The sequence below is a fragment of the Hemicordylus capensis genome, chromosome 4 (assembly GCF_027244095.1).
Source record: "Hemicordylus capensis ecotype Gifberg chromosome 4, rHemCap1.1.pri, whole genome shotgun sequence".
NCBI classification, from domain to species: domain Eukaryota; kingdom Metazoa; phylum Chordata; class Lepidosauria; order Squamata; family Cordylidae; genus Hemicordylus; species Hemicordylus capensis.
Window position 1 is genome coordinate 100,492,217 of NC_069660.1, and position 13,750 is coordinate 100,505,966.

The 13,750-nt window shown below is 44.5% G+C and overlaps 1 protein-coding gene and 1 long non-coding RNA gene across 7 annotated transcripts in view; one reads left to right on the plus strand and one right to left on the minus strand.

Moving 5' to 3' along the window:
* LOC128324687 (FRAS1-related extracellular matrix protein 1-like) overlaps positions 1-13,750 on the minus strand; it is a 195,824-nt gene that overhangs the window by 26,077 nt on the left and 155,997 nt on the right. For 4 of the 5 annotated variants that reach the window (XM_053249535.1, XM_053249534.1, XM_053249537.1 and 1 more), the window contains 3 exons: positions 8,611-8,755; positions 6,136-6,265; positions 5,949-6,021 (listed from right to left, as the gene is read on the minus strand). In XM_053249535.1, coding sequence (XP_053105510.1) covers positions 5,949-6,021; positions 6,136-6,265; positions 8,611-8,755 — 348 coding nt within the window. Of the gene's footprint in view, positions 1-5,948; positions 6,022-6,135; positions 6,266-7,406; positions 7,434-8,610; positions 8,756-13,750 lie in introns of those variants that run through there. The other variant, XM_053249538.1, reaches the window with a different exon arrangement.
* The window catches only part of LOC128324688 (uncharacterized), a 30,392-nt gene that overhangs the window by 2,925 nt on the left and 13,717 nt on the right, over positions 1-13,750 (plus strand). The window contains exons 2-5 of one of the 2 annotated variants that reach the window (XR_008307035.1): positions 391-490; positions 1,481-1,578; positions 3,638-3,786; positions 4,600-5,007. This is a non-coding gene — a long non-coding RNA (uncharacterized LOC128324688). Of the gene's footprint in view, positions 1-390; positions 491-1,480; positions 1,579-3,637; positions 3,787-4,599; positions 5,425-13,750 lie in introns of those variants that run through there. The other variant, XR_008307034.1, reaches the window with a different exon arrangement.

The window sequence follows — 13,750 nt, forward strand, 5'->3', positions numbered from 1 at the left end:
GGAGACAACCAAACAAAACAAAACACAACTCTCCAACAACAATGAAATTATATTTAAAAGCATACAAGGAGTTCTTCAGCATTGTTAAATTGCACATTAATGGGCAAGCCAAGCAAACATTTTAGAAACTCTAGAAGGCAAAGCTCTAAAGAGGAAGCCCTCCCACTGTATTCCCCACTCCCTCTTTTTTGCACACACATATTTGATAGGAAGCAGTCTTATACTGCTAAACCCTCATTTTCAGAGTACAATTGAAAAGACAGCAGCTATAGTAATGTTTTGCTGCTTTTGGTGAGTTCTTCCCACTCCATTTTGAGCAGGGAAGCCTATTTTAGAAGAGAAATACCTTATAATGGAAACTGTGCTTACATGTAAAGTTCTTTTCTGAAGCCTGGCCCTCCCTTTTGGCTCCAAATGTTGAGGAAACATGTGAAAGAGAGCAGCATCCCATCTACTGGCTTCTCTCCTGACGTCTAAATATTCAGTAAAGGTGAGAACAGGCACCATGTGCATACATACAACTATAAGCACATGTGGTGTGTAAGCATGACTGGGAAACCTGATTGTCAGCTGATTTACATTATGGCAGCATCCAGACTGGTTGATCAAGGCAGTTGGTCATTACTGAGTCCCACTGAAATTAATGGGACTTAAGTGAGCAATGAGTAACTCATATCATTGATTTCAATGGTGCTTAAATTTCAATTAACTAGTTTGGGTGATGCCCAATATGTTTTAAAAATGTATGAACAGCTATTCTGAGCAAGAATTCAAAATGGCTAACAAGCAATAGAATCTATATATATAATTCTCCTGGGTGTGCCTTGGAATGTGCGTCCTAGCACGCAGCTGATTGGCTGGGCGGCGGACGGGCCTGATTGGCTGAGGCACACCCAGGAGGATTGGTTACCGCGGCGGCAGCAGGCCTGGCCGCAGAGGCCAGAGGCAGCGGCGGGCCCAGCCCAGCTGTGGAGGCAAGGCCCAGGAGCGGGGGGGGGGGAGAAAAGGGGGGAGAACAGAAGTGGCGGTGGGGAGGAGAGGCGGCTGGGCCTGGAAGTGGAGACTGGGGCAGAAGGTGGTGGGGGGGGGGGAAGAGGTAACCGCTGGCCCCAAAGAGTGCACAGATGCTCTGTGTGGGGTTGGCTAGTACAATTGAATTTTATCTCAGTTTCATCAGAATTATATAGAGGGTCCTCTTTGTTCCACAAGTCCAACATAGCTTGGGCTCTTTGCCCAAGGGGAAAAAAACTCCACACGATTATCATTTTGATTTCTGAATATATTCCTTATGCTTCTTTAAAAGGGAGACAAAATTATCTAGAATGAATAGTTTGGATGTATAAAATAAGTTATGTCATGTGCATTTCCAATTTCTCCAAGAGGTGAGAAGTTCCAAGGGTTTTGGTGTTACCTGGGTTTTGGCTTCCTTTGAAGGAAGCTTATGGTATCTCTGTAATTTTTTATTTATTAACAAATACAGAAGAAGAGCATGAGATGGAGGTGAGCAGCAGTGCACTTCTGCATGCAAGCCAGCAACAGATCACATCAGCTCCCCAGAGAATGGCCTTGAACGCCAAGGTGCTTCACCTCTTAGCTTCTCTATTCAGTCCCCCCACAAAACACTGACTGACATCTAGACTAGTGAAGCACTTGTGCAAATCAGTTGTGCTAGTGCAAGACCATTGCACTAACTAGTTGTGCTAAGTGTGGAGCTTCCATTTCATTCCATTTCACTAACACAAACATGTTTGTACTAGCTCAGCAAGGTGTGCAACCTGTGGCATATGAGGTGTAAAAAAACCTCATATATTTTGCAGGGAAATTTTGTGCATGTGTGCAATTCTGTAAATTCCCATAACTTTGTGCAGCTACACAATCTTCTTGCACTAGTGCAACTTTGTCCATTGTGGAAGCACTTTGGTATTCTGGATGTCAGCCTCTAATGCTATTCACACGAGGAGCCCATCCCAGGCTAGAGCAGCTCAGCCTGGGCTGGGCTGCTCGTGTGGAGTGCCAGGATCACTCCTGATCCCAGTGGTTCTGCCCTTACTAGCCTGACTTTAAACCCCGGGCCTTAACCAGGGTTAGAGGGTGCATGCAGCCCAAGCACACATAGCGTCAAGTGGCTAGGGCATCCGATCCACAAGAGATTTCCCCAATGCATTGTGCTCATTGAGTGGTGCATTGTGGGATACCTGGAGGTTGGGACATATTTTCCTGGCCTCCAGAACTCTGTGCTGCGAAGCACAGTGCAGATCGTGTGGGTGTGCAAGCATCCCACTCATGGACCTTGCTCATCTGGAGGGGAGAAGTAAGCTGGATTTTGCCTCTCCCCCCCCCATGCCATCCACGCCCGCCAACAATGGTCATGTGCAAGATCTTACAGTATCCTAAAACTGCTTGTCTGTCCCAAGCTGCTTCCTCTGTTTCTACACACACACACACACACACACACACACACACACACACACACACAGTCTCTCTCTCTCTCTCTCTCTCTCTCTGCTGGGATGGAAGAGATGAGTCTCCTTTGATACAGCTTCTGCACCTTCCAGAGGGATCTCCCATGAAGGAAGCATCCTGAACAATTAAGGAACATTAGCTCTTTTTGTCAAATCTCAGATTCTGTCAAGGCATTGCCTTAGGCAGGACCTTCGTGTTAGGACTGTTCAGTCTAATAATAATACTGAATCTTGTTCCTGAATAATTCAGTGGTACCATATTTGCCTTCTGTAAAATAAAAAGCTTTATGAATTTGTTCAGCTATAATAAGTCGAGGGCATGGTTCTGCCAACATCATTGAGACAGTTAAGCACATCTTTCATCTCTCCTATTGAAATTAATTGGACTTAATAATGTTTTTGACTGGATCATACCCCAAATAATTTATTCCTAACAGCAAGCACAACTCCAGCTTTTTGTGGGTCCTTGGGCATAAGAATCCCACAAATGAAGCTCCTTGCTTTATCTTGTTTGCAGATTTTTCAGGAGCTGATTTTGTGCTCTTCTCCAAGGCTCAGCAGACATAAGTCATGTCTATCTGAAGATGGTAATTTGGAGTTACATCTACTGCATCTCTTAAAAGTTTTTCCCCAAACACTCATTAACAGATCTATAAGCTCTGCTACAGGGGAGCAGATAAGCAGAGTGCTGATCATCAGTGGTCTGATTCATACAATCATTCAAAACTAGCTTTGATGTAGCAATAGCAATAGCACTTACATTTATATACCACTCTATAGCCGGAGCTCTCTAAGCGGTTTACAATGATTTAGCATATTGCCCCCAACATTCTGGGTACTCATTTTACCGACCTCGGAAGGATGGAAGGCTGAGTCAACCTTGAGCCCCTGGTCAGGATCGAACTTGTAACCTTCTGGTTACAGGGCGGCAGTTTTACCACTGTGCCACCAGGGGCTCTTAGGTTGTAGGTTGTAGGGGCTCTTAGGATGTAGGTTATCAACATTCACATTACTCTGTGAACTCACAGCAAGGTGATTTATGTCCCAAGATTAATCTAAGATTCCCACCTTGGTGTGGGTTCACACAATCAAGCTAATGTTAGTAACCTACATTAAACCTAGATTCAAACAACTGTGTTAACCAGACCCCTATCTATTTTATCTCACTGTACTAGGTCTGTGAATATCACTGAGTGATTTCCTCCCAATGCTACCTTAGTGGCAAATGGAAAGGAACTGTATTGAGTGGAGGGCGTGGAGGGCTCATGTGGAGCTTTGAAAATCTTCCCAAGTGGTCTGCTGTGCAAGCACATTAACCATCAGTGTGAGTACACAATGCATCATTATAAGGACCCCTGCTATAGAGGGAACTCTGAAAGAAAGCTGGAAATTAATGGCGACTTCATAAAAATCTACTTCATTGTCAGTATACAGACTGAGCAGGAGCATCAGGCCAAGAGGCAGTGGTAGTTTCACAGCAATATCAGTCCTGATTTCAAATAGCTTAGAGCAAAATGAGAACTACTCCTCAAACTTGTATTTTTTTAAAAGAATAAAAAGAGTGTCACCCCTTCCCTTTCTATCTCTTGTTTTTAACAAAAAATAAACAGAATTTAAATTTCATCTACCAATGTCCAGTTAATCAATTGGATTGCCATTAATAATTTGAGCTTCAGGAAGAGGTCAACACCTATTTTACCTGCTCAGTACAAAAGTATTACCTGTGGCATATAGTGCTTTTCTGTATTATCTGATCCATGAGACAGTGAGCAGCATAGCCGTTTATTTTCTAAACTCCTGGCTTGTGTTCCCTCTAACAGGTATTTCCAGATGTTGTTGACTACAAATCTCAGAATCCCCAGCTGCAATGGCTTTTGGTTGGTTATTATGGGAGCTATAGTCAACAACATCAGGGAATCACTGTTAGAGGGAACACTGCTCCTGGCTATCACCTACTTAAGGTTAGCCATTTATGGAAACACACTGGCTGAATTCAGATGGAATACGATACCAGAGTTAAATGGGGCAGAGGTTGGAAGTCCATTAGGTCCAAATTCATGAAACCATGGTTTCGAGCTGAGAGCGACCTGCAGTTTGCCTCACTATACTTTAATGTGAACCTTTGGTTTGCACAAAGGTTTGCTGCCAAGACCTCCAGTTTGGCCGCTGAACAGTTACGTCCAAACCCGGATGCTGCCATATGATTTTGAAACCGCAATCAAAGAGGTTGCAGCGCAGACCCACCCAGGGACTTGTACCAGGGATACAGCCTGCAGGAGTGGATGGTCACCCCCTATCACAACCCAGAGATGCCCTAGAGAGGAACTTGAACTACAGGCACAGCAGCATGAGGATCATCGTGGAGCAGTCATTCAGGAGGCTAAAGGCCTAGTTGCACACGATCTACATTTTGCTGGATGTGGAGGAGGATCTTGTGCCCAAGGCAATTGTGGCCCGCTACATCCTGCACAACATTTGCAAGACCAGGGGAGACATCTTGCTGGAGGAGCCTCTGGACCCAGCCACACATCCAGAGGGTGAGGAGGTGAGCAGGTGCATGGGATTGGAAGGGCATGCTGCCCTTTAAACTGCTGGTGGTAACATGGGGTCATCACCAGTACCTGCAGCAGCAGCAGGATCAAAAGTTGCAAACACCTGTCCCTACCTTGCTAATTTAAGGGCTGACAGTGTATTAAAGCCTAATAGAGTTATAGCATCCATTATGAAATCATTGTGTTTATTTCCAAATGCAAGTGTGGAGCTACCCCATCACACCTGGCCAGTGGCAGGGAGGGCAATGAGCTGTTTGGGGGGTTGGATGAGTAAGGTCAGGACATGGGATCCCCCTTGCAAATGGCAGGCAGGGTGGTGAGCAGTTTGAGGGGTTGGATGGGGGCAGGGAACGACATGAGATCAACATGCCCACTTTGGAATCGCAACCAATGGTGGCCGCCTGGATGCCGTGTTGATGCCCTGCTCTCACTCTCTTGACATGAGGAGCGTGTGGGTGCCTGAGATCTGCCTCAGTGGCCAAGGTGCAGGGAGGGGCTCCCCTGTCCTGGAACCGAAGGTTTGTGGACTGTGGTTGGATGAATGTCTGTAGTGCAATTTATAGTTAAAAATTGAAACCGTGGGTTCACCAACCTTTGGTTTTGCGTTATGTCTGAATTTGACCAACGATGTCTGATTTGTAATCTATGCTAAGTCTTTTTAAGAAGGCTGTGATCAAGAGACTGGATTGATATTGCTTTTGGTCATGGAAATTTCCCCCCCAAAATCAACATATAATGCTTCCCACATATGTATCCACAGAAATGATTCTAAAAAAATTCTATAGAGGCAAACATTATCTCGAGCCCTGTGTTCAGAAGGAAGCTTTTTTCTCTTATGGATGACATACTATAGATGCCATTGGCATCATTGTTACTCTGAACTAAGCTTTTATTTAATAAAGCCATAACAGAAGCATAAAAATGGTTTTCTTACCAGGATCAAACTGTACTAATCGTGCGGAGCTGTGTTTGAAGTCCAAGTCAATTCTAGCTGATACTTCTTGGACCTTTAAAAAACACCACCATTCAGAAGCATTAGAGATGCCCATGATGGTTTAGCTTCGTGCTGAACAGATTTTAATATAAAGTAAAACATGTATTGCACTCATTGCATATCTCACTTTTATTCCAACAAATGATGGTTCGGCACTCTGTCCTGTTCTCAGAAGTTTAATGGGAAGAGACCCAACGCTTTCACAGACACGGTAGCATGTTTCCGCCAGTTCTATACGTGACCATTTTATTTCAAGACTGATGAGGAAACAGAATTGGGAGGAAAACACAGTATACAGGAACCACAACAATCCTTGCAGTTGTAATTAAGCTACTTAGGGACAGTTCATAATTACCATTTCATGCTTGTCATGTTGTGTCTAATTATTGATAGTAATGTTCAGCATTGAAAAATAACCTTTGCTGCCTCATAAAACTTCATTCTCAGAATCATAATGTTAACATTTTTGGCCCTACATTTACTCATGAACACAGCACAGTTCTATTCTGCCTGTACTCCTTCAAATTCACCTCCAGATGAGTTGTCTAGGGTTGTGAGGGGGCTAGTATGTATCCTCTACTCCTTGAATTAAAACTTGGAACCATTGGTCACTCGCTGTGACATTTTAAATGACTTTTTTGTGTGGACAAAATCTCTCATATTCGGGCCGAGCTGGATTCCATAGTTACTGCAGAGTCTACTGTGGAGGTGTCCAGCAACTCCTCTTATGGGATCAGATTGGGTTGTTTTCGGTTTGTGACTCCTGAGGAAGTGGACAAACTGCTTCGGACTGTACGCGCTACAACCTGTTCTCTTGACTCTTGCCCAACTTGGCTTATCTCATCTGATATTCATGTTATCAGAGAGGGTCTGATAAATATTATAAATGCTTCTCTGAGGGAGGGCAGGATGCCTCCTTGTCTTAAGAAGGCTATTATTAGACCAATTTTGAAGAAAGCTACTCTGGATCCCTCAAACTTAGCTAATCACAGGCCTGTTTCTAATCCTCCATGGTTGGGCAAGGTGGTTGAGCAGGTGGTGGCCTCTCAGCTCCAGGCAGTTTTGGATGATGCAGATTATCTAGACCCATTTCAAATTGGCTTTCATGTGGGCTATGGGATTGAGACTGCCTTGGTCGGCCTGATGGATGATCTCCAACTGGCTATCGACAGAGGGAGTGTGACTCTGCTGATCCTTTTGGATCTCTCTGCGGCTTTCGATACCATTGGCCATAGTATCCTTCTGGAACACCTGAGGGAGGTGGGATTTGGTGGCACTGTTTTAAAGTGGTTCCGCTCCTACCTCTCTGGCAGATCCTAGATGGTGTCACTTGGAGACTGTTGTTCTGCTAAGTGAGATCTGAAGTGTGGAGTTCCACAAGGCTCCATACTATCTCCAATGCTTTTTAACATCTACCTGAAACCGCTGGGAGAGATCATCAAGAGGTTTGGTGCAGGGTGTTATCAACATGCTGATTCTCCCCCAGCCCCTTACCCCTCTAGGGACAGCCCTGTGAGGCTCAGATGCAAGATGCCTCTGAATACCATTTGCAAAAGCAGGAGAAAGGGCATGCTGTCATCTCATCTGTGAGCTTCCCATACTTTTGCTGTATCATTTACTTTGTTTTAACTGGTGTTTTAATTTTTGTTGTTTATTTTAACTAATGTTTTAACCTTTTCTGTTTCTTTGTTTGCTTTGTTGTAAACCGCCTAGAGACGTGAGTTTTGGGTGGTATAGAAATACGTTAAACAAACAAACAATACTGAGTAATGCCTGGTCTTAGGCTAGGCAGTCCATCTGTGACATCACAGCAGCTAAGCCAGTATCATTCAAAAAGGCAATCTCACCCTAGGCCAGCACAGGTCTGCACTGGCCAGTGAAGAGACACAGCTCAGTAAGAGAGAGGTCAGAAATTGTGAAGAACTTTGCAAGAGGCATGAGTCAATGGTCAAGGAGGACATTTTATGTCCTCCTTGAAATATGTAGTCTGCAATATTGACAGGCTTTATAAGCCTAGATCCCAATTTTCTCTTGTTTAGTAATGGTGTGACATTTGAAAGACTGAAATGTCTAAAAGAAAAGGTCTGGTTCTGTTGCACAGAACTATGCCTAATATTAGTATGACTATTACAAGTTCCCTCCCTGACATCTCCATGATAGGGCCGAGAGAGACTCCTGCTTGCAACCTTGGAGAAGTCACTGTCAAGTCTCTGCCAAGTCTTTGTCAGTCTGGGTCAACAATACTGAGCTAGATGGGCCAATGGTCTGACTTGGTAGAAGGCACCTCCCCATAGTCCTATGTATGTTCCTATTAATTCTGGGGCACCTGTGATTCATCTAGCACAGGGCTGGCCAACCTGAGGCTCTCCAGTAGTTACTGGACTATGACTCCCATCATCCCTAGACCCAAACAGCTGGGAACCCTCAAGTGGCCATCCCTGCTGTAACACAATGCTACGAGACATACATATGTATCTATAATAATTGTTCCCCGCAGTGTTAAACAATAACACTACAATGAGGACAGACCCACAGATATATACAGGCTAATTTTCAAACACTCTTCTCATTAAATATGCCAAACCCACATCTTGACACTTACATTTCTGGAGCTATTGTGTTGCCTGCTGTATCTGAGACCTGAAATTCAAAGCTATCTGAAGTTATTTCCATGAAGGGGTTTATGATGTACCGAATGTGATGTTGGTTTAAGTCATCTTGAGTAAAAGAGTTTTGTAGGAAATTACCTATAATGGAGAGATATACAATATTTTAAGAGAGGATAGATTTTTCTATGCAGAATACTCAATGCTGTAACTTATAAAACAAACATACCATTAAAATATGACACTTAGCTATGATTCCAAACTTTAAAATTCAAATCAGTCAAGGCTAACCTTATTCAGGATAATTATTTTTTTTAATGACAGCTCTGAGGCAAGGCAACTATTCAAACAAATGTTTTAAGTCAGTGTAGGCTGCAAAAGCTGGCAAATGTTAATTATATCAATAGATAAACAGTAGTGGTGTGCATGGTCTGGAATTCCCGCGGTCCGGCACGGGGGGGAGTTTCTCTTTAAGGGGTGGTGGTAGTACTTACCCCCCCCCCGCCGCTCTTCCCCCTCCGGCGCTGGCAGTATTCAAAACATTCTTGGGGAATTAGTCTCCACTGCTGGCGCACACGCACAGCGTGACATATGCGGCACGCGTGCACCAGCGGCGGAGACGAGCGCGCACGCCGCAAAGGGCACATGTGCGCCACCAGCTCTGCCTACTTTTAAGCTAGCAAGGACAACGACGGGGGCAGGGGTGGCAGGGAGGAACTCTGCCGCCCAAAGAACGTTTTGAAAACTGCCAGCGCCGGAGGGGGAAGAGCGGTGGGGGGGGGAGTACTACCACCCCCCCCCCCTTAAAGAGAAACTCCCCCTGCCCTTCCGAACCAAACCCCGGGAATTCCAGACCGGTCCGGAGGCCTTGTCAATGGCCTCCGGACCGAACCATGCACACCACTAATAAATGGTGAGTCATAGAATTCTGCGTTGTACTGGTAAGGAAAGGAATTCGCTGTTGTACAGAACCAAAGAAAACAACTGGGTTCCTTAAAATCAGTTAATGGTTGGAAGCAACATATCTCTGATGCATTTATGTTAACTGTAAACCCCACCTGTTCATATTTCATTTATGTTTTTAATATGCAACAACAGTAGACTGTGTTTTCCAGGTGAGAATCCATTTTATCCAGTTACTACATTTATATTCCACTCTTTCTCCAAGAAGCTCACAAGTCAATTGCATTATTTCCCCTTTCCCCTCACAACAGCCCTCTGAGGTGGGCTAGCCTGAGGGAGAATTAATGGTCCAAGATGAGCATCATGAGTATCATGGCTTTGCATGAATTGTGCCTCTGAATTCCTGGGATGAATGTAGCAGGGGCGTAGTGTACATTGTACAAGCGGGGACAAATGTCCTTGGGCCCAAAGGGTCAGGCGGCCCCCAAGGGACCCCCAAGGAGACCCCCCCAAGAGGCCCCCAAGGAGACTGCCCCACCACCATCCCTGTCCTGCCCCGCTGCTGCCCCCACGACTCCTGTCCCACCACCACTTCTTATCTTGGCCTCTGGCTCCAGAGAGTGAGGGGTGATCGAGCGGGAAAGGTGGTAGGTGTGGTGGCAGCGGGCCTCTTCACTCTGGCATGATGTCATGGGCATGCGATTTCCATAGTCAAACTGCACAGGTGTGTAGTTCAGCCAGAGAGGAGAGGCCCGCTGCCACCACACTCACCGTTTGTCCTGTTCGGACCACCCTCCACCCCCTGGAGCTGGAGGCCAAGATAAGTGGTGGCAGCGGGGCAGGAGTGGTGGTGTTGGGGCTGGCAGGGCAGGGGCAGCAGTGGGGAGATGTTGGCTTCCCCACCCCTTGCGTCTGATGTCAGGCGCAGGGGACATGGCTGGGGGCATGGGGGGCCTCAACCCAGGTTTTGTCCCCTGGCCCCCGGGGGTCTTGCTACACTCCTGGAATGTAGCATTTATTTCCAATATTTCTATGCTGCCCATTATCTGAGAATGTCAGAAAAGTATTTCAGCATCATGCTATATTTATCCAGTGCTTCACTGTGAGCTTCCTGGCTAAGTGAGGGTTTGAATATAGTTTTCCAGACCCAAATCCAATTCCCTAGCCACTGTACCACACATTTCATAGATTGCAACTCATGTTCAGATCTCTATATTTAAATTAATCCTGGAATGCATAGATCTGACTATAGAGGAGATCTGTTTATTGCCAAGTCAAACCATTCTCTCTCTCTCTCTCTCTCTCTCTCTCTCTCTCTCTCCCTCTCGGTATAGAATACTTCCACAGGCAAACCTGGTGGGGGGGGAGCACTGTTCAAAGGGACATTTACTATCCCAATGCAGATAATAAATGAGAAGGGGGGAAATACTTCTCATTGTGGTTTGTCTTGTCGAACTAGAATTTATACAGAACTGGCAGACCAGACAATATTTTGAGGATGATTTTACTTTGTGCAACTATGCCCCACCCAATACACACTTGGTAAACAGTATCAGCCACAGAAAAGCAAGTCCCTGGTATGTCAACCTTTCCAAACAGTTCATGGCACTAAAGCTGATGGTTTGTGATCTTCACTCCCTGTTCATCACATGTACACCTGCATGGACTTAAAGTATAGGAAGTGAGTGCACAAATTAGCCCTGAGCTGCAACAGAAAGGATGTACTTCCTCCGCTCCAATTACTGGTAGTGGGAATATAGAAAGATTTTCTTTTCCAATGACTGCTTTTCTTAAATGGTGAGATGACTGGAGAGAGGAGAAAGTGACATAATAAAAGGCTTTTGAGATCAAGAATGGTGTGAAGGGAAAAAGCATCCATAGTTCCTCAGAACAAACCAACCTTATGAATAAACTCCTTATGAGGTTTATGATAAACACATGGATGTCTTTGACAGAACACAGTTCAACTGTGGAACTCTTTGTTCCAGGAAGTTCTGTCACTAGCAAAAACATTGTTTTAACTGGTTAGATGGCACATGCAGAATAGAATGACCTGTGGCCACTAGCCATGATGTCCAAAGCATAGGCTGCATTTTCAGACAGGCTACTTCTGACTACCTTTTATAACAACTTCCCTTGTAAACACGAAGAAATATTATGCTGGCTTAATTAAGTCTTTATAAAAAGTTTTTTTTTCTGCTTTCGCTCCTTTTTCTTACTGACACCATACCCCACACTCTGTACAGGATCCCCACTGAGACAAACAACCAAACAACAAAAGATTTCTATATAGAATACAACACATCCCTCCCCTTTATAACAACCAGAATTGAATTAATTTAAAATTTAGTGACAAAGTCTTTTAGGTGGTCTCTAGTCATGCACACTTCTCCCAATTCTTGGGTTCTCTGGCACAGGAGCTGTTTGTGGTTTTTCTTCTGGTAATTGTCCATCCCTTTCTTCAGTCTAATCAGTGAGGTCAAAACTAGAGGCAAGATCAAAGTCCTCTCCAGTTTCTCTCTTGAGATCAGAATCCCTTCCCTCTTGTTTCATAGTGTGCATGCTGGAAAGTCTTGAACTGTTCCATCTTTCCATCATCCAATATGACAGAATCTCCTTGGATTTTGATTATTAGTTTTGGTCCAGAATATTGGACCATATCCCTTTCTCATTTTATAATGCAACTGTACTCAAACCCACCTGAAACGTTCGCATTTTCGCACTCCATTACTGATCCACATACAATTTGTATTTTTGTTACTTCTCCCTTACCCAATCACAAATCTCTGCATCTGCAGGGTGAGACAGCATGCAAAGCTCTTTCAGTTGTTGCCATTGTGTAAGTTTGGTGGTAGCTTTGCATCCTCTCAGCAATTCTAGTGGTGATTTTCCTGTAGTAGAATGAAGAGCAGTTTGATACGCAAATAGAGTTTTCATGTATTGCCTCTTTCCAGGGTTGTTGTTGCATAGTAGACAGTTGTAAACTTTCTTCCACTAATCTTTTCATTGTTTCCACTAAGCCATTCCCTTGAGGATGGTACAAGGAAGCAGTCTTGTGTTTTATCCCATGATTATTCAATTATTGCTCCATTTCAAATGAGGTAAGCTGTGCTCCATTTTTAGTCACTGTTAGTTCCTTAGGAGGACCTTCTCTTGGAAAAACTGCAACCATGAACTAAATCGCCTTGTTTGTAGTAATTTTTTCAGCAAATGAAATTTCTGGCCACCTGGAATAATAATCCACCATCACAATAACAAATATTTGGATTGTGGGTATGGTTCTCAAAATGACCCAATATAACCAGAGCAAATTTTTCCCAGGGACCATTGGGATACTCTGCTGGAGTCAAGCGGGTGGCAGAGGTGGCTGGCGCTGGGGTGGTGGTGGCAAGAGGTACCTTTAAAAGTCATTAACGCCCATACCACCAGCATCTAGACAACCACTGAGAGCTGCCCCGACTGTGGCACTCACTTGGTCACAGCGCATGTGCTGCAGCCTCGTGAGTGCTGTAGCCAGGGCAGCTGCCGAGTGGGATGCCACTGCTCCTGGCATTTTCCAGGAGCCAGTGGTATCGCCAGTAATGACTTTTAATGGTACCTCTCACCGCCATCCCCAGTGTTGCCCTCACCGGCTGCCTTGGGGAGGAGGAAAGTAGTAAAAGTCTTCTGCAATTTGTCACATACAGCACAACTCATATGGTGCCTGATTACATTTTCAATTTGCTTGTCCATGCCTGGCCACCAGAAACTTTTTCTGATTCACCTTTTAGTCAAGCTCATGCCCAGGTGACCTTTGTGGGCAATTCTGATCACTTTTGCTTGGAAGCGGGTTGGCACCAGCACCAAGTCATCAGCACCAGCTCCAGAATGGATAACTCACCAGAAGGGACAACTCACTCGCTACATGCATGTATGGTTGAAGATGTTCAGGTACCTTGTTTTTGCATGGCCATCCATTAGTTATGTAAGGATTAAGTTCAGTAAGCAATTGATAAGCACTGAGGGCCATTTTCCATTCAGAGGACTTAATCGCTCTATGAGTATATGAAGCTATTTGAGCAATCACTACTCCTTCATCCTCCTCCTCTTCTTCTTTTAAAAATAAATTTATTTGTACACCACCCCAAACACATGTCTCTGGGCGGTTTACAACAAAACAATAAAAACAACAAATAAAAGGTTAAAACATTACAACAATTTAAAGTTTATAAGGTTAAAGCTATTAAAAATCAA